This window comes from Watersipora subatra, chromosome 4 (genome assembly GCF_963576615.1).
Source record: "Watersipora subatra chromosome 4, tzWatSuba1.1, whole genome shotgun sequence".
Classification (NCBI taxonomy): Eukaryota; Metazoa; Bryozoa; class Gymnolaemata; order Cheilostomatida; family Watersiporidae; genus Watersipora; species Watersipora subatra.
The window spans coordinates 41,211,698-41,236,466 of NC_088711.1; the positions used below are offsets into that span (position 1 = coordinate 41,211,698).

General features: G+C 37.9%; 1 protein-coding gene across 1 annotated transcript; it reads right to left on the reverse strand.

Annotated features, from left to right (window-relative positions):
• Nucleotides 1-1,386: 1,386 nt before the first annotated feature.
• LOC137393384 (ubiquitin carboxyl-terminal hydrolase 54-like) lies at nucleotides 1,387-23,712 on the reverse strand. Its single transcript, XM_068079918.1, has 22 exons — nucleotides 23,543-23,712; nucleotides 20,810-20,976; nucleotides 20,346-20,438; nucleotides 18,190-18,324; nucleotides 17,140-17,253; nucleotides 16,966-17,048; nucleotides 16,298-16,397; nucleotides 15,074-15,131; nucleotides 13,918-14,012; nucleotides 13,442-13,597; nucleotides 11,320-11,476; nucleotides 10,801-10,906; nucleotides 10,206-10,501; nucleotides 8,355-8,499; nucleotides 7,587-7,807; nucleotides 6,910-7,118; nucleotides 5,613-5,773; nucleotides 4,529-4,692; nucleotides 4,167-4,388; nucleotides 3,865-3,978; nucleotides 2,113-3,485; nucleotides 1,387-1,914 (listed from the first exon to the last, which is right to left on the reverse strand). The coding sequence occupies exons 2-22, from the start codon at nucleotides 20,972-20,974 to the stop codon at nucleotides 1,819-1,821; spliced, it is 4,263 nt and encodes a 1,420-aa protein (XP_067936019.1). The 5' UTR covers nucleotides 20,975-20,976; nucleotides 23,543-23,712; the 3' UTR covers nucleotides 1,387-1,818.
• Between the last annotated feature and the right edge of the window lie 1,057 nt (nucleotides 23,713-24,769).

Sequence of the window (24,769 nt, forward strand, 5' to 3'; positions counted from 1 at the left end):
GTTCCGCACTAGATGACTTTTGAATGAACTAGGTGACATTCTTTATAGTTACCGATGAGCAACACCTGCGATATGAGCAATGAGCAATGATCAAAACATGAGCAATGATCAAAACATGAGCAAGCACAAATTTCTCATAATAATTCTAACTCTGTTGTGTCTGACTATTTTGCCAGCAGGACTTTTTCTATCGTTAAAATAAAACTTAGCCAAATAATGCTCACATTTTTGTTAATAATGTTGGTAGTGCTTCACGTTATTGCTCACAATAATGTTTTAACATTTAGAAAAATAAACACCAATAATATTTGCAGCGCCTTCCACAGAAGCAGTACTTGCAGTATGTATACCAATTAAAGAGAGGCACAGTGAATGCATAAGTTTCCTGCGATAGTTTAAATTAAACTAGTGCCAAGTATTTTGTAAACATTTATAACTTAGATAACAGGTCATTACACAGAAAAGAGAGAATACATTTGCAACATTAAAGAGTTTTGTATAAGTTCATCTTTCAATAAATGCCTTCATATGATAAGAATTAAATTACTAGAGTAGACAAGAGCAAAGGTCCAAGAAACAAAGGTAGTGCCAAATTCTAAAACTATGAAAAACAATAAATAAGAGTTTATTTTTCATTAGCAGACTAACAATTTTGGGTCTATCACATTTTTTTGTCGGCAGTTTCGTGCCACGAGCGCAGCAACATTTACTTCATGTTTTATTAATCATTAACCGTCGAGTCGAGGAAAAACTTGCCAATAAAATTGCCACACTATAGCTTGGAAGATGAGTCTTAGAAGCTAGGGAAATTTTGCTAGATATTCTTTGTAAGTACCATTTAACCAATTTAGAGTTGCCTAACCAAATTTTGATATTATTATGCATGAAAGCATAACTCCACATAAAAGCTACGTTCTGATGACATGGCGAGAGTTCGCTACAACTCAATTTTTTAAGGGCTTATCCATACCCTACAGGGTCACACGATCCCTTCAGGTATGGCACCTTAATATTTATCTATGACAATAGCTCTGCAACAAAAACCACATTTTCCTTAATGTATTTAACACTTACCTGTGAATGCGATTTCTAACATCGTATTTTGTTGTAATCCTCCATGTGCTATTTGTCATACAGTTTTCGTATTTTGTTGTTTCATTATTGTGGCGAGACAGAGTCGAGGCATTTCTTAATGACAACACAAATCTCATGACACAAAGAATTAGCTGAACATCGTCATGTTTGTTGGTGAATTCATTTTATTAATGATTTAAGTATTTCTCTGATTTGTTGTATTGAATATTTATTTTATATGCATAGCTTAAGCTGCAAGAGTTGTATACTTTTAGCTTATTTTAAAACTAACCATAAGCAAGCTTTGTTTATTTAAGGCCTCCATTTTCTGTATATTAAATCATATTTTTAAAGTTTATATAAATGATTTACATACCATATTTACAAATAATTTACAAATATGTATCAAAGAATATCACCAACTCTTAAAGAGTCAAGTATCAAAAGAACTGTTAGACAGTTGAGACCACAGTTCATGCAAAAAGAATAGAAAAGTTGTAAATGTTTCGAGCAGGGAAAAAATTAGGAATGGAGATCATCAAAAATCTACACGCTCTGTATACAACAGATGTTTCAACACCAAATAGTTGAAAACATGATAACAATTAACATTAGTGCTAACAGATTCTATCAAAAATACAAATAATTTATGAAAACAAAAGGTTGATTGTGGTCCTGTAGGTAAAGAATAATGAGTAACAAGCAGTTATAGAACAAAGTGTCTGCAGTAAAACTGAGTGAAAATCATAATTCAGTAGAGTAGGTATGGCAGTGGTTGATCCTAGATTCACGCTGGGATACAGCAGGTCGTCTCGGGTCCACACCTGGATTTTCTCCATACTACAAAAATTACAACATGCTTTGAATGTAAAGTAGCTCACAGCGAATAGAATTGCAGGTTAGAAAATGCAAACACAAGAACTAAAAGTTCATAAGTTATATATGTCTAGTCTATTCTATGTTTCTTCCACGATAGTGAGTGACATAAAGCATGCTAGTCCTCTATGATGAATGAAAAGAGGTGCTTCTGGTACTCACCAGTGACTTTTGTGGATGACTGTTGACCGGGTATCTATTGACGGCTGCAGCCGGCCTACTGTTCACCTGGCCGTACATGTTCTGTCTTTGGTAATTTGGTTTATCATAATGACTTAAGCCTCGATCATAAGCTGACCGCTGAGGAGGTGTCCACAACGGCTCATCGAAGTCATCAGCGTACGAAGGAAGGCTAAGAGCCGTGCTACCCGTGCCACACTGCTGAGCTGTTGGTGATGCAGAGTTAGTCGCCGGTCCATGACCTTTGTGTTTAAGCATGTCCTGCACTAAGAGTTCCCTAATATTCTGTTTGTTTATAACTTGCTTTGGCGGTAAATCTATGTAATCATCACGCATACCGTGTGATGTACTACGAGGATATGGGACCTGCGAACTCTCCGTAGGTTGCATGTGAGTATTGCCATTACATCCATTTGTAGACTTTGTGGAGTAAGACTGACCTCCGTGAGAAGGTGCAGCAGTCTGCTTATATTGAGCCGATGAACGAGTGTAATGCATGTCACTGGCACTAACAGGGGTAGACGACTCTTGAAATTCCTTAGGAGGTGGGATTACACTGGGACTAGGGCAAGTTGGTCTTTCCATTTGGGATTTATATCCGTCGCGTATGTAATCCATTCGTTGCAGTGTCGTCGGAATATTTACCTCTTTGTATAGAGAACTATGAGGCTTACCATTCGGTGTTAAACTCTCACTATCAGCCGAACTGCTTGAACTATGTCTGCTGCCTTCCCGCAAGCAATGCTGCGGAATAGGATAAGGTTTACTAGATGGATAGGACTGTAAAAAATGAGACGTCTGCTGAGATTGAACAGTTAAATTAGAGTTTGTGTTGCGTTTCTGGGGAGACACACCTACAGGGTGGGAGTTTAATCTATGCAGCTGATTTTGCTCATGCTGCTGTTTTTGTTGGAGCTGTGAGATGGAATGCTGTAGCCGAGGTGGAACAGTATGTGTGGGTTTCTCTCCACCATTAATCTCACTGGCAGTTGGTGTGGATGAATTAGACCTTTGTGAAACTGAGCTATGACCTCCTGAAGTAGCGCTACTGCTGCTGCCTTGACTGTCTGTTCTAAAAAATCTCTGGCTACTGTCTCTGACAGGAACAGCGGGTGCCCGATGAATAGCGTTGTGTAAGGGGGTATAATCGGAGGAAGCCGTTCCTCGCTTGGTCTGGTTGTCAATGTGGAGTTCAGCCATGACTTGCCTTACTGACTGCTCCTTTCCAACCGGCTCTGGAGTCAGACTAAGCTCCAGAGCTTGCATTCTGTTCATGCAGTAGTCGTATTTACTCTGAACCAGATCCTGTAAGCGTCTGTCATCTGGCCTTTGATTCAGCACAGAATTGAATAAATCTACAAAAACATGAAGTACATTAACACATTTCGTCCTACTTATCTTAAAAAAACTTTTTATCCAAAATCGCACTCATGCATAAGACTAAAATTCGAGTGAACTTTCAATATTTTTAACTTGAAAAAAGCAAATGAAACAATTTTCAAGCGCAATAAAAAGCCACATTAAAAAATAACATATATAAGAGGCAATATAATATGAACTGCATATCAAAGTATGCAGAGATTTGTTTGAAGCAGGATGAGAGAGACAAAACTAACCACAAATATAATCTGTTATTTCACATCTATTTGAGATCTAATGTAATACAAAAACCTCTCCAAGGGTCATGCTCAGTTAGTGCCAGGACAGTCGCCATAGCAACAGAAGCCAACTTACTGAGTGACTGCTGACAATATCCCAAAGCTGAGTTGATGTCATGTAGCTCTTCTTGTTCTCGAGATTTCTCCAAACAAGCATCAGCAGATTTCATCAATGACTTTAACTTTGCATCTAAGGCAAATCATAAAAGTTTATTAAGACCACATCTCTCGCAGCTGAGCCGGTAACAAGGGGCAGTAAAGTTATTTTTTAGTTAATGTTTGCGCAAAGAAAAGGGAAAACCTTAAAAAGCATGAAGAATGTGTGCCTACTCAGTCATAACAAAAAGTTAATATGAGGGGAAAATGCATCTATCTTACCGCCAGTAGAGAGGTTGCTAAAACTGTCTTCAAGTCCAGCAGTAAAGGCGTTGGGCAAGGCATCCAAACTCTCAACAGATGGCGTCTTGCGCTGACGCAACGTACTTGCGTCAGAGAGTATGCTAGCTTCTGAATGTTGTTTGCTGTGATTCCCTCCAGCCAACAGCTCTGGAGGTGGAGGGGGAAACTGGTACTCCTCCGCATTGTCATCTAGTCCTTCACCTGAGGGTTCCATAATTGTGGTTGTACAAACATATGTACTCACGGTTAAAGATTGGTGTCTAGACAAGTGAAATAAAACATTAACCAAAGTTATAAAAAAGTTTTACCGCTTCATAAAAGTTCTCATATAAGCAACCGACCTTTTGAGATATGGCCATTAGTCTGCTCGCAATTAAATAGAATGGGTGGTGGTTCGTAATATATGTGCTCTTTAGTGTCAAAGGTAAAGGAGGTGTTTAGGGTAGGAGACCCAGTAGAGAAGCTGGACACGCTGCTAGCTGAATTGCTTCCACTTCCCAAACTCCTACAAAAGAAACAAAAATAATGTAAAAGCTATAAGCAAGCTACAGAATACAAACTACCTGTAACTGGTGAATATGAAAAAGATATATACAACAGGAAGCTCGGAGAGAGATTTCCGCTTCTACAGATACTGTGAAGCACGAAGAAAGCGCACCGTCTCTTTACTGCTCTCTGATCATCACGCATTTAGTTGTCACACATGTATGATCTGTGCTAGCTAGCTGATAATGGCTCTAATTGTGGTGTAGAAAAATTTTGTTTCTAGTATGGCCAACCCCGTACTGATTCCCGTTATCACAAATGTAAACAAAGAGGGTTAATTATTGTAAGGAAATCATGATTACCAGAGAATATGAAATGACTCATAAGCATACAATGACCGTTAGATATAAAAGACCGTTAGAGCTACCATGAGTAGGTGCAAGCATCCTGTTACATTATGAAAAAATAATGTTTATAAATGTTAAAGATGAACTTTCACAAAATTCTAGCAGATTTTATCAGAAAGTATCGGTACTTTTAATCATTTGCAATTGTTTTCGATGTTTGAGGTGATCTGACTGACAGGATGTTTTAAAATTAAAATTGACAAACCATGGTCGCTGTAAAAATGCTCAGATTCATGAGAGGGTGCGATTATGACATCTATAGTTGCAAAATAACCGACAGAATAGAGACGCTGCAACTTGAACACAATAGCCAATGTCAATAACGAGATAGGCAGACAGCCGAGCAGCTAGTGATGTGGTTTCAGCATATATCTTTCTTCTGAGCATTTTAACCGCAATCAAGGTTTGTCGATTTTAATCTATAAATATCCTGGCGGTCAGATCACCTCAAAAATCAAAAACAATTGCACACGATAGAAAAATACTGATACTTTCTGTGATCTTTAAGAGAGATAACACCACTGACACATACTTGTAACCTGAATCTTTAAGCGAACCAATGGAGTGGTTGTCAGCAGCAGATGGTTCAGATCTTGCATCTAAAGACTTCTTGTTATCCGATGCATACTGCTCAGACAAACTCGTCTGCTCTTGATAAGTTGGTCGTAACATCTTGGCAGGCAAACGAGAAGCCTGTAAAATCATCATTGTTCTAACCATTTCCTAAGCATAGTCTAATAAAGATGCAGAAGTTATATTTTATATGCAGCAGTCATGTATTTTGCATATAAAAAACGTAAGCAAGCAGAAACATCATACGATTCAGAAAATCGCTTCCTGAAACCCAAAATGACCATCTTTTCTATCCAGACGTTCATGTAGGGCTTTATAAAATCAGATGATTATTTTTAAGATATTCATCGTTCATATTTTTAGTAAAGTTCTAATAGTAATTGAGTAACTATTTGATATCCAATATAAAGTAGCTGGTACCAATAATGTTTATTTATTTTAACACTAGCATTTAATAAAATATAACATAGATACAAAGCCTCCACAAGAATACGGTTCTATACCAACTTGCTTCGCTCAGTTCTACCAAGTTCCAGATATAACCAGACAACAGGAAATCCTAATTAGACGCATTCATAGATGTTGGAAAGGTAATGATGCGGACATATAGATACTATAGACATAGAGATATTTATCAAAGACTTATCAAGTACTGTCATAATAATATTGAGAGAACAAAGCGCCTATAATATAGCACTATTACTTGTCGGTATTTTATGACTATTTCTATAGAGTGTGGTTTCTATCCTGCTAATATTGCTATCCTTAAATGGTTTGTATAACTAGTTGATCTCATCTTCAAATGACATAAACAAGTATATGTTTGATAATTTTTCTTTTTCAACAAAATGTAATTATATTAATTATATATTAAATTTAATATAAATCAATAATCTCAAATTTAACTATAGGAAATTTTATTATATTAGCAAAATTACCAGCCAAACATTATTTTGTGTCTTGTCTAACAGACTTTTCATAGCATTGTATAAATTACAATGAGCATAATGCGTATATTTAATAGTAAGACTTGACACTCAAGCATCATAAACTATATAATGCAAAACATGTGTGCGTCTCCAATTGTGCATGCGGACATATTGTAGCGAAAAATGTATAATAAAGTAATACTAAAGCAGAAATAAGAAGAGCAGTTTGTACAAGTTCCAAATACAATAAGCTATGCATAAAACTTTAAAACATTCTTGCCCAGACAAGACAATATTAGACAATGTCCGTTCATACGCCGCACCCACCTTTTTCTGCTGATTTAAAATCTTCTCAACGCTTGTCCTACTAATATAGGAGGCACCTTCACCATCTTTTCCATCTTTCTTTAGGTTGAAGAGAGGCTTCAGCTCTGGAGGTTTGCTCGGTGACTTTGGGCTGCCAGATTGAGCATTGATTCCATTAAACATTTGTATCCTTGAGGTAATGCTCTGAGTCGGTGTTGAGTCTTCTATGCCTGTAGACAGAGTACTGTTTAGTAGGTGGCATGAAAACATAAACAGTGGCACACTAATTCTTGATGTTCAATGATCATAAAAAACTACTCATATACACTACGTTTCCATGACGATAATAACGCGAATTTGGAGTTGTGCGCACGTTGAGTTAACGTGTGATAAGTATTTCAATGGACATTCGCATGATGCGGATTAACGGGGGAACTTTGTTAAAAGAGAATGATTTCTATGCCAGAAGTCACAGTGGCGCATTTGAAACCACTCAAATCGAAACAAAAACGACTGAAGTATGAAACATTTTTCTAAATGGAATAACTTGCACGACCTTTTCTTGCGCATCATTCACATGTGCCGTTTTCATGTTTCACAAGCATGATACATTAACCGCATCATGGAAATATAGTGATACTGTCCAGAACTTATATTCAGTACATTCCTGAAGACATAAACAAGTGATTTTTCCGTACCATTGTCATCAGCTGAGCCATTCACGCCCGCACAATTAATCTCAGGTGTTCGCACAGGATTCACTGGGGCAGTCGTGCCTCTCTTCTTCCTCGGGAGGGTAGCATATGATAATGACTTCTTGTCTGACTCCCTCTCATCATGCTTGTCCCTTGGCAAACTCGAATCATCATAGCTTTGGCCAGGCATGGCGAGTAATGAAGCTTGGCTCTTTGAATGATGTCTAACAACGAATAAAAATCAAATGAAGGAGTTGTCTAACTCTAGGCAAGAGGAAACAACTACTGACTGAAATACATCAGATAATTTACACGCTACACTGAGTTTGGCAAAAAGCCAAGTACCGCAGTTCTTACAATGGCCAAATTGAATGAAACTAGAGGCTCTATTTGGTTTTATGATGAAATAACACAGCTGAATAGAGTTGCTTTGAAAGGCATGATAAAGGGAGCAGGATGCGCAAGAAAGAGCTGTTGCAATGTTATATGCATTCATATATCCACATCTGGCACGCTCTGCACTCACATGTCAATAGACTGTCAACAGTGACAAAGTGGAAACATACTAGATCCTATTAAACTACTGATGAGAGACGGCGCTGACAAGGATGGCACGATCCTGAGGTGATGCCATTCGCTGCCGATGGCCATATATTCACTTTGGTGTCATACCAAACCACCTAATGTACAACGTCAGCAACGAGTTGAAGTGATGAAATAATAGCAATAAGTAATAATAATAATCTAAATACAGATAAATGCATCACTTACTTTAGTAAGTCAGCCTCTGTCTGATTCTTTATTCTTTTCTTTTTCGGCGATAGTTTACTAGTTTCTAACCTTGGGTTCAACAGCTGCAGTTCATTCTCATAACCATTCTTAGTCAGTCCAGCATAGCCTGTGTCCTCACTCTCCACTATTAAAGCCAAAGAGTGCATAGTTTATAAAAGTACACTCGGACTGATGTTTGAAAGTAATAAAATTTAGCTAGCGTTATCCTGTCAATGCTCCAGTGTCTACGCTAGGATTCAGCAAGTATTAGACTACCAGGCCTATTCTAGGAATCAAGAAGGCACACTAGGCAGGAGAAAACAAAGTTTCCAAAAGAAGATAAATTTGTAAAAATATATGATCAACTGGAAACATATTTCTTCGAGATAGAAACAACGTCAGGATCAATTGAGGAAATGTTCAACAACAGACTGTTATTTAAGTACTCTGATGAGATTGTAGCTTGTCCTTACAAAATTTCATCGTTGAAAAACCTGCTCGCATAAGGTGCAGCCAAACATTGCGGGATTATCACAGGGCTAACAATATTAGAAACTGGGAGGGTGGCATTAAACAGTATAAGTTAACGAGAGTGGTGTCAGAAGAGAACTTAGATGAGAGCATGCTGCCGAGTGACCCGAGTTTGATGTTTTAACGCATTATTTTACGCAATTGTTTCTGCAAAAACTGCAACAGGTCAGTTGAGCTAGAAAAATTAAAGAGGCGTTAGGCCGGACTGAAATACTGGCGAGATCATATCCAGTCAAAAGGGCAGTTTTCCGACCCCGGTCGACACCTACCGATCATGCTTTTTTCACACTTGCAAGTTTATATAATACAACCGAGTGGTCTAGAACCCCTGACCTGCAAACAGGCTGGGGTTCAATACAATAAGAAAGGCCATTGATAGTAGCAACAGAAATGACATTCAACCTTAAATTGCTTTGCAGCTGGGCATGTCTCCAGTCATTGAAGTTCCCAGAGCCGTTGTTTGTGCAACAATGGCTCTTAAAAACACACGCGCAGCCTCTGCTTGCAGTAAGCTAAGCAGACATGCTCAATCTTTGAAGGAATACTCACACATTATGCCGCTGACAACGCATTGTCGAATGAAGTAACTCGTTGCCAGGACTATTCTAATGATCTCATTTTTACTTGCCAAATCTTTGGTTGAATGCCGGAAGGTTCTTTCATACAGGTTTGATTAATTATAATCCTTTTTTACAACAAACTAACAAATTTCTTCCTATCAAGCAAATTAAACACAACGTTAACTAGATTGCCTGCCACTCCGTCTGGACTCGCTAAATGAAATCAGACAAATGGCTTTTTCAATTAAGAAGAGGCATTGAGATAAGACCGAGGAGGTAATTGCTCCAGGTATTATATTAATAAGGAGAGACTTAGAAACGCAACTCTATCTACCGATGATCAAATGCGCAGACATAGAGATGCTCAGTAGCCATGAATAGAAAGATGCGACGATCAAAGAGATGTGATGATTTTTGCCTGATAATCGCTTATGGAGAAGATTATGTGTAATATTAGTAAGGAACTCAATGAAAATGATTTCATAGACATACAATTAGAGTGAGTCGATTGACAACTTATTCTGAGCAATACAAACCTATCCCTGGACATCAAAGCTATTTCTGTGTGCATGATCAGAGAATTTATAAGCTAGATGTGAATAGGAACGACTAATCTATGATGTCAATTTATTGAGAATACCTGTCAAGGCTCTTGTAAAGCTGCCAAACTTCAGTTTTTTTAGGAAACACAACAGTTGGGTCTTACTTTACATTGTCAAGCTGGAAGCACATACATATGACAGTCAGGGCAAAGACTCACATGTGGAAAACGTCGATGCCATGGAACTCCTGCTGCAGTAAGAAGATGCCGTATCAGACTCTTGCCCCGGCAGATCGTGTCCAGCAGACCCACTGTCGGAAGAATGCTGCGTCAGCGCTGCCGATACCCTGCTAGCCGAGTCACTCTCGAGGGCAGTTTGAGATTTAGAAGATTGAGTGCTGACTCCGGAGTCCTGACGGGAGAGAGCAGTCGATCTCTGTCCATCAAGTTGTTTCTCAGAATAGTGCCTTCGTCTGTTTTTGTGCTGGGAGTGGAGAGCATCCACCCCGTCATATCTATAAAAAAAATCCAAAACTGACCTTGTTCAAGAGGAGTGTTGTACAATTATCAAAGAAAATAATGATAGTTTGTCAGCAAATATTTCTAAACGAATAACAAATAGAAAAACTAAAATAGAAATAATAAATAATAGAAAAAATTTGTTCCATCTTTCTAAATAAACTTTTAGAACGACGGAACAAGCTAAGTCATTGCAGAGAAACAAGCTGGCTAAGGCACAATCCTGTAACTATGGCAACATTAAGGAAGAAAAAGTTGAATTAAGATAAACTGAGAACCCATGACAACGACTAACCTGGTGTCAGCAGAGTTTTGTTTACAGAGTCGCTCTCGGCTTGCCTTGACAGATATGGGTTCCGGCACCGCAGCTTTGGTTCTGGCATTGATGGATTCACTCTCGACTGTATTACAGATTACAAAAGCTGTTGCAACATCCAAACGAGTATTATTTTCTCCAACAGGTAATCGATTTCTGATGCATAGCACCAAGCGAGGACATGGCTTATCAAGTATAAATATTAGGAACTAATTAAAAGGAAATGAAGCGAAACAAGAGCTCATCAACGAGGTGAAGACAGACTTGAAATCTCGATTAATAAAAAGGTGAGTGCTTTGCTGGCAGAAATACTGATAGTAATCGGCGCATCAGAGCAGCTAGTGCCAAGATACTGCCTTTGTCATCAGGGCAAAACTAGCGAGTTGTGCAACCTTTGGGTTCATAGATGACTGTTTAATGCTGACGTTTGGCAAAGTAAACTTTGCTGCTGCCATAATAGAATGACAGTATAAACATAGCCTGGGTGATTGCTATTACCTTCGTTCTTCCATTCGTAGCCAGGAGCCATTGTGCTGAACTTGGGAGCAGAGCTAACATCAACAGCATCAGTGTTGGGATTCATATAAAGGAGGAGCAGCGGTTGATGCCGGCCTTTGCAGAGTTTCTCGCAGACCTTAGACCAACTTGAGCTGATCTACAGAAAAAGAAAGCATAAGCTATGGTTAAAAATCATTACATTTGATAGAATAAAATGTTAAAATGTATGCAGATGGTAAACAAAGACCACGTGTGTACCGAGTGATGATTTTTTAATTCTGTCACTACGGAACTTTCCGCTGGTTCTGACGGAATTAATTCATGCCGAAAATCTTTTTCTGACATACATTTAATATTTTTACTGTAAGAGCTAGAGCTTCTGCCATAGAACTTTAATCTCATATTTTTTGAATTGGTACAAAATTCTGCACAAAAATCAATGAATTTAACAAACAAAAGCCATGTTTAATTTAGTTTTAGTTTTGTAAATCCGGCTGCAAGAAATAGTTATCATTTCTGCAGCTTCAGCAAAACGCATACCCCATTGTCTAATATAAAAATATAGTGACCAGAAATGCATTTAGGTCACCATTTACAATTTTTTTATTTATGACAAACTGAAAATAAAAAAATTTGGAAACAGCGATATTATGCTGTAAATTTTGAGTAAAATAAAACTAACTAGTTCACTTTTTCGGTAAAACGATAACCCATTATCCTAACTTTATTGTGTCAAACAAAATGTTGAGTAGATTTGTTAACTCTGTAATCTGTGATCAATGTTTTTTATATAGGTACTAAGGTGAGCCGTTACGATGCTTTTCGGAGCGAAAGAGTTAACTCACTAGTAATACTGCATGTATGTGACACATCGGCGTAAAAGCAACTTGTAACAAGAAGGTATGAACAGATTAAAGCTACCCGATGGTTGTTTGAAAACTATAACATCATGTACCTCAGATGCTTTCTTCATAATGACTTACACACTTGTTTAAATAATACTCTCACACGATACATTGCCAAATAGACTTACTCATTGCCAAGACTATTTTTAAGGATCTTATTCTTATTTGTCAATGGAACGATTACAATGACTTTATATGGTTTCCGGAGCTTTTATAGACCTGACAGATAAACTCGGTGATAACAGAATTAGTCAACGAGCGTTTCATCACACGTCAACAAGTTCATCTTCGTGCCGATGCTACTAGAAGCATAATGTACTAAATCCATCACAACAAAGGGGGGGGGTAGCACATTGCACCCCCCCCCTTATTCGACCAATTCATATGCACTCTTTACTCATAAGTTTTTGGTCGAGTTCCGAATTGTTTGAATAAGGAGACGAGTACCACCGAGGTACCACTGTAGTAATAGATGTAGGCAAGGCTAAATTAAAAAGCATCAAAGACATAGTTCCACATGAGCTAGTTAAAGCTGGAAACTATCCAAATTCACCCTTGAGTTGCAACTCATGAAATCAGATAAAATGAATAAAATCATTAGAGGGTGAATGCAAGGCAAGTGGTGCGAACACATTAACATAAACACAAGAATAGGCATTGAGCAATATGCCAACATAACTCCTGCCCATTCTTCAAACATTAAAAAGCCATGTAAGGCCTTTGAAAATACTAATAGCTAATAACCAGCAAGCATGAGTTAGCTGTGAGCGGAGTACACTAGAAAGAATGGAGTGTTGAGATGAGTTTGAAGAGCATTCAAATTTTTGTACTCTATACTACACGATTAGTTGAAGTTCATAGAAAGTCTAGTAGCAATTTGTCTAACAGAATAGGTAGTTTTAACAATATTAAGGAACTGAGCCTAGCACTTAGGAGGATTGTATCAACTCATTAGGTTTGTGGTTGAGCTACTTGGAGTTTGTGAAGACTATATAATGACAGGCAACACAGCCTCTAGGTATTTATGTACACGCACTCAAGAGCGTCGTAATATCTAATATCTATGAAGCTATCTAATGAGAAAGCACGCACAGTGTTCTGATCACCAAACCATATGAACCGATCTCAAGCTGCATGATAAGGTGGCCGTCTCAGAAGTGCAAACTGAATAATCAATGAGCCATATCTGAAGAGAATAATTTCATCAGACTAACTACCTGTTTGACAGAGGCATCATCAAAATATATCCACTCGTGCACTTTTGAGTGGAAGAAGAATGTAGAATAGTGTTTGCCATAGTAACAAACGACACCAACAAGCTGTAACGGGTGCTCTCGCGACTTCCTGCCATCCAGCGGCGTTGAATGAAACATCTACAACAGAACGTGTCAGTTTTGGCAGCCCGTCACAAACGGATCATTGACGCATTTTCTTATCTCTTTTGATAAAGCTGCCGCAGCCACTATATTGAACTGGCAATATTGATTTATTCACCGAATCAAATGGCGCTGTAGGTAAGGTGCATATTGTACAACCATAGAGACATTAATCATTTGTTTAAATAGCTCGTGTGCACAAGGAGACAAGCAAACAACTCCTCCATAATAAATAGTGTTAAATCAATATTAGGTAAAACAAGCCGAAAGGGGAGACTCAAAGAGACACAAGAATGGCTACCCCACCGCTGCCGTACCTCAGACAGATCAAGAGTCGTCCCGATACCGTTCACCACGTCTCTGATGTGTTGCCCACCTGACTTGGCACTTTCCCAGACTAGTCCTATGCTCACTACAAGTACAAAAAATGACAAGTGTAACAGGTATATCTAAGTCAGGACAACTAACAAATAAATTCAAAAAGTATTTTTTTAAATGAATAAACTTTCCGAGTAACCAATCCCTATCCTTGAGGAACTACAAGTTTGCCATCGCTACAACACATCTTTGGGTTGTATTCAGCGAAATGTCGCATGCATAATTTTTGGCATCGGTGCCATAACGAATAACAATTGGCCTGCTTCACACTTGACATTTCAACACAGGTGCTCCTTTAGTATTAACTCAATATGGAGCGCTTAGACAACCGGGTCACTTTAGGCGCGAATGGGTGACACGAGACAGGAAACAGGACAGACTGTTCACTAGAGAATATAACGATATACACAACCGACCAATTATATCATTACAGCAAACGTGAGCCCTTCCAGCTAAGAGGATACTGTTACTAGGTGTTTATTCAATTCAGCTACAATTACCCCGCTAAGGGAATTGTCTTTGTTGACTCAGCGACTTCTCGGCAAATTACAAATTGGTCTAACTAGTCAATCAAAGTCCATCTGTGTGTAATTAAGCCTTTTCTTACTCTTGTCACATCTGAGAATATGAGTCATTCGTGGGGACATTTTCCCCTCAAAGGCTCTCATTGTTATGGATACTAGCGTATTGAAAGAGTCAGCTTTATTAGTATTCCATGAAAACAAGTTTTAATATTCACCGATAACGAAACAAAGCCCTAAAGCCCGGATAATTTAGTTGAATCTATCCGAGCAGTCGCGCGCACTCGACTACGGAGTCTGCAGAAAGCCGCAAGAACTGCAAGAGGTGAACCCTGGGCAGAAGATCGGAGATAAAGAGCCAGATGATGGATGAATTTACTAAGACAACCCCAACGATATCCTCTCATGTGGGATCTATCAATCTAGCTCTGCGGTTGCCATACAAGAACCTGACAGATACGACTGTCAACTTGGTAGCCTTGTGTCTCAGCAAAACAAAATTGCAACAAATATAGGGATGGAACAGTTTGTAATAAAAAGTGCTTTTATCAAAAGTAACACTGGTTTAACTTACCGACATCAGGGATGTTGGTTAGATAGCGACGTTTTTCTCCAAACTCACCGCAATTTACCTGCAACAATGATGACAGAGGCAATCAAACTTAAGTCAATAAGTGAAGGATTACGAAACACGAGAAAGCAGTCCAAGAAACATGCTGCCACACTTTTATTACTAATGAGATAAAACTAGTTTTAGTAGCATGAATACGTGCTGTAGGGTGGCCAAAGTGTCACGATATCAACTAATACATATTAGATATCTTAATGAACTGATTAGCTCACAGGTCCGCGCCTTACCTAGTAATCCTATTGCACAGCTGCAGGCTAACACAAATGGTGTCGAGAATAAATTTTACACTGATTATTACAATACCCTGTTTTCAGATGATCAAGTACAAAATACATTCATTTAGTGATAAAACTTATAAAACTTTATAGAACTTATAAAAAATCAAACATTAATCAAACCAAAGGCGAATCTAGGAGATATATGAGCTGCCTAATGGATTACTGCTGTGATAATCCTTGATTTAATCCAAAACATCTTCATACTTAAACATCCTTCCTCTTAACGATGGATCATTTACTGCAATACATGCTTTGACGTGTGCAACCATTGCCACAAGCAGCTGTATCATAGCATTGCGAAAGTGTACACTAAATCTCTTGGGCAACAGATGAAGGACAATAAAACTGGTCCCGGACAATTGGTCTAACGAAAATTGGGCCAATTCCAATTGGTTCAACGCTAATTCGTTTAAAATCAACTCATCAAATGGTACGATTGGTCCCTTGACACGATTGGTCTAAGACCAACTCGTCCAAATATACGATAGATCCAATTGTCGGTTTTTTACACAAAAATTACCTGAAGTCACATTTTATAAAATAAAATTTTTGATATTTCAACTTCTGTGTATTAAATACATGTGTTTGATTTAAGATTTCCTATTTCTACTCTTGACTTCCCGTCCATTTTTTACCAATCATCATTAGATCAAATGGTGTAATGGACGAATCAGCTGTAGACGAAAACTCTGGGCGAATTGGTTTATTAGACGAAATGGATTTGAACAATCAGTATTAGACCAATCATTGTAAGACCAATCATGGAATTCAATAAAATGGCCTGTTACAGGTCTTAAAACGCTGCCAAGCATAATAGTTTAAAAGAAAGCTTGAGATCTGCTACAAGTCCGGCATACGACAGCTCTGACCAATAAGGAGGGTTACTTACGGGGCATGCTCTAACATCACCCTTTGACACGGTGCTCTTGAGCAGCTGAGAGAAGGAGAGGCGGCTGAGCTCTTCAGCTGTGTGTGATTTAAACTCGGTGCTACAGCATAAGGATATAATGTTAAGGTCAATAGACAGCATCACCCATCTCAAACAACCTCTCTTACGCAAGGATTAGCTCCTCGTGCAAATAGAATGAAACAGAGAAGTCTTTGTATGTATTGTCTCTCTGAAGGTACTGAATGACTATTGAAGGGGCCGTCGAGCCAGGAGTGTACGTTGATATACTTGAACCAGCGTCACTAACTGAAGCAAGGATCCAACACGAGGCAGTTCAACCACACTGACAACCGCTATGTTTCATTAATCTAAGCTACAACTCTGATTAAAGCCTTGTATTATATTATAATTATATACAGATGTCACCATTGTATTCCCTAAGCAGCTCATCAATAACCTATGCCCAGCCATAACAAGGCTGAAGGCCTGTTTCACCATCTGACAAACAAAGGCTGTTCAATCATGACTGCAGCAATCCACCAACGGCCCACAGAATCATAGAATCCACCGACACGCCGGGCCAGAAGTTTTTAAGAAATGTTAGGCAAGAGCTCTCATGCCCAGCAAAGAAGCAAATCATTCATATAAATAATCCATCACCAACTTACACGAGCGCGCCAGTGCTCACGTAGAAAACCATCTCGTTGAAGGTAAAAGGCTGAGACTTGGCCCCGCAGCTGCCACACACAACCTACAAGAAAGGGGAAACTGCGGCTTCAGACTGCCATAAAACGATAAAGAAAACTTTTAACGAAATTCTCTAAGGATGTAGACAAACAAACCTGCTCTGAAACAGACATGGAGAACTTCCTGTGCGGTAGGCAGTGAGCAACTGTGCAACAGTCCTCGCTTTCGCCTGGCGATATGTGGTTGTGAATGCGGGTGAGTATGTTCTCCTACAAAATAAGGGCAGGAATGAAACAGCCAACCAGCTCACAAGTAACAATAACTTGGAAGAGTACGATATTCCTTGAGACAGCGGACATTAGAGTTATCCATCAACCTGATTAGCCTGTGAATTATGATTACCTTTATTTTAGACATTTTAGATAATATATTCTAGATAACATATTTTAGATAATATATAATAATATATTATATTTTAGATAATATATTCATATTCGAACGATTGAATTTAATTAATCCTATCGTACACTATATAAAAGTGACCGATTAATCCGCAAGTTTGCCTCATTTGCAAGAAACAGCAGAAATCTGCAAGTCAAGAGTTTTGTTTCTCACAATTTTTTATCAAATGTTTCATGCTTGCGAAAGATGGAAACGGCACTTGTGAATGATGACGAGAAAATGTCACGCAAGCGAGACAGGAGTGTGCCGCTATGAACTCTGGCGTAGAATACCTATCCTTTTTTTAACAAAGCGCCCAGGTTAATCCACAACATATGAAGGTCTACTAAAACGCCTATCGCACCATAACGCTATGCCGCACCATAACGCTATGCCGCACCATAACGTTATGCCGCACCATAACGCTATGCCGTACCATAACGCTATGCCGCACTATAACGCTATGCCGTAATGCCATGCCGGACACTGCCCAATGCACTTAATTTTAAGTAAACTTGAAGGATTTCAAACACTACTAAGAGAATCTGACGCTTCATATCGCTTGAAGCTTTTGTGTAATCTTCACCGCAACTTCACAACTGATATTTATTATCATAATATCAGAGTAGTTCTATGGATGCCGACCATAGCTATTCAAAATAACAATAGCGAGATTAGTCAGGCGATATCGCGGCAATTAGCAGCCTTCAAAGAAAAACAATCCGAGCCAGTGACACATGACTACAAGTGACTGTCTTGCTTACAAAGCACTCGGCTGCATCATCCATGTAGCCCATTTGAAACCGCTGTTGGTTTTGGAAGGTCTCTGACAGCGCCTGACGAAGGGCATCAGGAGGCAGCACCTGCTTGTCGCTGTACTGAAACTGCGTGAACATCACCTGCAAATTTTAAAGACAGTTGATAATGATCACACTAGTGCTGCCTTGACCGAATAAATGATACATTGTGACAGACTGAACAGACCATATCGTGTGAACCGGCTTCTAAAGACTGGTTCACGCTAACGTATGTCAGTGTGAATCACACAATACTTTGGTCATCCTCTGTCATAACAACATCCACACTATCATAAACCCTTCCGCATTTACATCAGTGAATAGTCAGTCGGCGGTTTAGCGTTCTCATTAAACAATGCAATGGCGTAAAACCATAAAATACTAGTCCTGCAGAAACTGTCATGAGAGAAAATATATAGCAGTCCGCGATGGCCAATCGCCAGCACCGAAGTAGTGCACATTTCACAGGATGCTCGGCGAACTATCAGGAAAGTTTGACAGCTGCAATCTTTTCCGATGTATCCGCATTGCCTGCACGATGTCACCAGTTTACGGTGCATATAGTCGATGAATACTCATCGAGAGGACAATTCCAACAGACAGTGTGAACCAGCCTTAGGAAAAGGATCGCAAGCGTTATTAAATCGCAGCAATTCAATGAGCTTCGTGAATTGACACGACCGCGTTTATGCTTTCAAGTTGGCAAGAGCAAATTAAGACGGCTTTTTAATGTCTTGGATAAATCGATAACAACTTGATGGGTCGAAAAATGCAGACTTCTTTTGACATCTTCCTTATGAAGAAATGAAAAAGACATAAATATGTCTTCAAAGTCATATATAGAAATATACATTATACATATATACAATATATTTCATACATATATACTGTATATGCATATTGCATATGTGTATTGTATATATATTGTATATTGTATATGTCTAGGTCTATATATGCATCTAGATATATATTGTATATATATGTATTTATATATACAATACATATATATACAATATATTGCATATATAATCTTTTTGTAAAACTAAGGTATTCTCATTGCTCAGCTTTATATAAGCAATCATTACTTTTGTCTCTATAAAGAAGGCACCGAATGGAGTTTAGAACAAACTAGTGACACGTAAAGAGCATGTGTCCAAATTCAAATATAAGTACCATAACAGGTGATTCTGTCAGTTCACTAGAGAAACTTTCTATTCGAACTTATAAACATCAAAAAGACAGAACCTTTTCTCATAGCCAGTAAACGGACATGAGGATTATTATGTTACAACAGGCGGCGGGTTTATGATGACACTTAAGCTGCAGGAAAGACTTGTGTTTATTTTATTCGCCACTTTTCTATCAGAAAGTTCAGAGTTCAAACAAAACCTGAGACTCCGGTCCAATTAATCCTCTGGTTTGACACAAACGTCAGGTTCCAATTGACTGAAATACAACCTAATCAAAACAGTAAGGGAATGATTTCACGTCAGTCGGTCTGTTATGAGGTAAAGGATACTCACGCTGACTAGCCCGAAGCCACTGATAATAAAAGCAAATTAATAGCAACCAAGGCGATGAGCGTAGGATAATTTTATCTAAGAGAAAAATAAATGAGGAAAATTTGAGCACCATTAAACCGGTAACGGAGAGCTTTATGGTAATACATCTGAGGGGGGTGAGCAGGTGCTTGTAATAACATACGCAGAGCAAAGGATAAAGTTACGATTTCTCAACAATGATTTATGTTGTTTTTGTAACACTGTTGAATTTCGGCTGATTTTCTAATAAAAAATGGCCATTTCTTTCATTCTCTTAAAGCCTACTAAGGATCTACTTTCGCTTCAACTCTAGGAACAGGATAAATGACACTCTCATAAATGACACTCCTATAAAGATGTTGAAACAATCGATATAAAGGGTCACATAATCCGTGGTCAGTCAGAAAAGAGGCTACGCAAACTAGTTACAATGTATTGAGATAGTAACAAAGGCTCCATTGTGTCAGGCCTTCCTAATTGCTCCATTTAGTTGGTTCAACTAGAGCTAATAATTGCGTCCAGTCAAGACTTGGCCATTCTAGCAATCATACAAGTCTCTTAGAGATAACGCAAAGGTCCTACCTTGAGAGCGCAGAATATGCAGGCGTTACCCATGCACGAGTGCCCTGAGAGGAGACGAAAACTTCTCCTAAACGCATCTAGATGCCAAAGAACCTTGAAACAGAACAAGCAGAAATATTTACTTAGAATAATAAATGTATTGAATTTTGTTATAAATAAGATAAGATTAAATTGGCTAAGAAGAAATATGGCAATAATTTTAATATTTAGGATAAATATAACATGATATAAGGCTGACCTCACAGCTGTACTTGCTGACAAAAGCACTAACAGTAAGGAGCAAACAATTTTGGGATATTCGGAGTCAAGAATCATTCTATGGTCCCAACCGTCAACTGTCCAAACTAAGATAACATAACCCATCTAGCAGCATAACACAATGTGTGGCTTTTAACAGCAGAAAAACTGTAGTTTTCATTTTGAACTATTATTCTTCAATCAGAAGGCATTAAAGAGAAAGTTACCTGGACAGCAGAGTTGAGGAAGCAATTGTTCTGTCCGGGTGCGTTAGTTAGACCTTTACTGCTGTTGAATGTAATACTCATGCGAGAGTTGGGACCATGCTTGTAGTCTTTCATACAGTGGTAGAGTGTGTCTTGACCTGCTTGACTCTCCATTGCCAGCGACATGGCTAAAACGAGCAACTACCTGTAGGCAGCCATAAACACACTAATTATGGGACATCATCGCCAAAACCCCTAGATGGATAGCCATTTGTGAGTGAGATTTCAGCAAAGGACCTGATAGACATTAAGATACCATCTAAACAAGCATGTGATAATTACAATATAGCGAATATAATTGTCTTGTGATCGGAAACTTAGATAGACTTGGCTAAAGATGTTAGCATAGGATGCGAGGAAAGGGCAGACTTCCTAGAGGAGATGAGAAGCAGGTGGCTGTCATTGCAAGAGAGACTTTGTCACCTGGGCAAACAAGTCTCAGTGGTGGCATTGCCAGCAGTATAAACAGTAGGCCAATTGAATGATGAGCAGAATAACAAACTAGCGTAAACAATAGTGAGTCAAACGAAAACATTTACCACTTCATTTCCAACTGGCATTAAGAGTTCATTCCTGTGACAATCAGTGTTTATGCCCAAATATTCTAATACTGAGATATTTTGTGGTTCATCGAAACTGATAAACAATGAATTATCATATTTTGGCCTACAAAAGTTTAATCTTTCATATAGAGATCATTGAAATTCATAGAGATCATTGAAAGATTCCATCTTTCAAGTATCTCTATACAACCAATGCATCCGTTCAAGCCAACTGGTTGACAGATTAAAGGGTGAAGGTGACACATTTTCATCCCATAGATTAAGAATGAAGCAAGAAGCATTGCCAAAGACATCCTATAAATCAGGCCTGTGGGTGCGGATCAGCAGCTTTGCGCTATAATAAAACTGTCATCTACATCAGAAAAGATGAAGGATGATGAGAGAAATCCCTGCCCAAATCTTTTTGATAACTGTCTAAGAAATATAGATGAGGGTAGTGATCTAAAGACTTTAGGTGCGCTTAGTATGAGAAATGATATGTGAAGGTTGTGGGCCATATCAGTGACCTTCTGTAAGCTATTGATATCTATTGTATATCACTCCAATTTTTACAGAATAATTAGAAAGAAATCTACCATTTCTAATTAATAACTGTCAATCAACAATGGATCATTTTTGAAACAAAATTACAATATTTCTTTTGACACCTGCCTGGCACCTAATATGATTGACCTTTTCTAATCAGCTCTATGCCGTTTCAATGTAGTCATTGATAGGCATCGAAATAGTAACCGCTGGGACCATACCTGACATACAATACATGAAGGTCGATAGCTTGAGTAGCAAAATTCTAACGATGTAAATATTTAGTTAGCTTTTTATTTTTACATTCATATTCACAAAATAATTCTGTCTTCAATTTGTAATCATCAATTTTAGGTTTTATAATAACACCTACTTTTTCAGAAATGATTTTTCAGGGCAACTACGTATCTCAAGCAATATTTTTGCACAATAAAACCTTAAAATAGCATAATAATAATTGTATTGATCTTTGCTGACATAATGTCAGTCTACGCCTAAATGCATGTAGATTAATAATATATGTCCATCTTTTCCTGACAAGATTTATGCCAGACACAGTGGATCATTATTGCGTGCTGTCGAGGTCCCAAACAACTTGTGACAATTCCCTACTTCCATGAAATATTGCCGAGAGGCAGAATGGAACAAGCATACAATAAATAATTGTAGAGGAGAATTTCATTTAGTCATCAAGCTTGCATCATTAGTTACTAGCAAACCAACAGCCTAATCCAAACATGAGCTGTTTGCGTTCACCGAGCGGTGGCAGAGGTACTGCCACGAAAGACTACTACGATGTTGATACCGGCAAACAAAATGGAGATGAAATGTTGAAGAAACATGGTGAGAAATAAGCTTAATACATTCAGATAAAGCTAGTCTAGTGATAGCTAGAAATAACTGCTGCCACACCATGATACTGGCCAATATTAAATTGCGATACTTCAAGTAGATAGCTTACAAATAAAATAATGCTGGGATGAGTCGCAGTCTAGAATCTAGAAACAGCTTGACCTACAAGTGTAGGCTGCTGAGAGACCATACGTATGTGAGAACAAAAATATGGCCTACCATTGCTAATTACCTATATGACATGTAATGGCGAGATACTTGTGCCACTCTAACATGTAGTCTGTATATAAAATAATTTAATGTGGGAAATGAATTACTCTTCACTACTAAACAGAAAATAAGCTAGGAAATCAACAGAAGATGACTAACATAGTAGCAGTACATGTGAATAGTAGAAGGTGAGAACTAGCTACTATAGACTCAAAGTGGCAGGTTGTAAATATACAACAAACGAGGAAGTGAATAAAATAGATTGTATTAAATTTCAAGGATCCTTTAGACAATATAGCTGCTATGCTTCGTAAATATTTAATGTTTCTCTAAATGGAGTGGTGGTAGCTTTTAGTCTAATACTAGCAAAAAGGGTACAAGTTAGATTTCATACAAGTCACAGCTCTCAGCTTAATGAGCATTTTCACACATGGATCCTAAACCAAGATGCAAAAGCGAAATGTATCCATTCATGAAAAAATTTCGAATCATCGGTGCGTACTCCAGCATATGTCGCAGTACAGGTATACAAACATACACTTACTTGGGCAAAATTGTCGACAATTATAGTTAACACTCGGTAATATCCAAGAGCAATATATCCGAAGCTAATAAGAAAGTAGAACAGCGACAACTCTCTCCATTATCCTATACTTGATATCCACAGAGCAAGTTGAACTTTCAGGATACCTATCTTGTCACAGTAGTCGGATCTTCACCTGTCGCAAGTATGCTTGCTCCGGCTTCAGCAATATATTAAGCGCAAACTCTTGCGAAAACCGTACGTCTATGGTCGTTAACTACCTGTTTCGATTGGCACCTGAGAGTAGTAATTTAATATTGACCGATGTTGGAAAAATCGCTTTTCATTTTGATAATTGCTAAAACTTTTTACATTACTGATTTAACAAAAATAAAATTAATAAAAAAACACAAAATAAATACAATTTTTAATTTATTAAATAGATAACGTTTACTATTTGTACAACGTCATGTTATATTTTATAGCGCAATATTTGTACTAAAGCAGTACTGTATGTTGTTCTATTTACCTGAGCAGTAAAACGGTTTAATCATGAAAAGACAACTCCTAGTTATGATTGACTAAGAGCGCGTGACTGCATTCAGCGATGGAGTTGTTAAAAATGTTGAATAGCAATTTTGACAATGTAGTGAATGTGCAATGACATCGTATTTTGGTACAAATAATTAAATTTAAAATTAAAATTAAATAAATTAAATTTGACTCTTTCAATTAATGACTGGTTAAAAACATTTTTAATTGTGAAACCTATCAAGTTGTATAGACAATACCAACAAGACCAAATTAATTCATGTGTCCTTTTTGAAAGCTGCTTAAAAAGTAAAGATATATATCTTACATATTTTTTAATTTAATAAAGACAATATAGACAAAACTTTGGTAAATACCTCAGGTATACAGAAAACCTACGAGTGATGCCCAAATGAAAACTTATTCGTTGATGCTGTAGTGGTGTAGCGACCAGAGCAATATCAAATACAATAAGAACACCTTTGGCTCTGCCTCTCACTTATGGTAACATATTATGAAGGAATATAAGAATTAGATAGGGACTGTTATAACTAAAACTATCAGTGAAGCGATTCAACCAAGTTGGTGACTGTCACAACAGCTTTTGTCTGTATGGTGACCACATTATAATATTTATTGTTCCGATAGCAACTTTGCTATTAACACTAGAATAGCATTTTGATTTTTGAAAGCTTTAAGATAGGAAAAAACTGTTCA

Coding starts and splice junctions, on each gene's coding strand:
- LOC137393384 (XM_068079918.1), bottom strand. CDS start 20,974: ATGTCGCTGGCAATGGAGAGTCAAGCAGGTCAAGACACACTCTACCAC. Junction 7,119..7,586: donor TGGCTCAGCTGATGACAATG/GTACGGAAAAAT, acceptor CTCTGTCTACAG/GCATAGAAGACTCAACACCG. Junction 4,389..4,528: donor TAATGGCCATATCTCAAAAG/GTCGGTTGCTTA, acceptor TGGAACCCTCAG/GTGAAGGACTAGATGACAAT.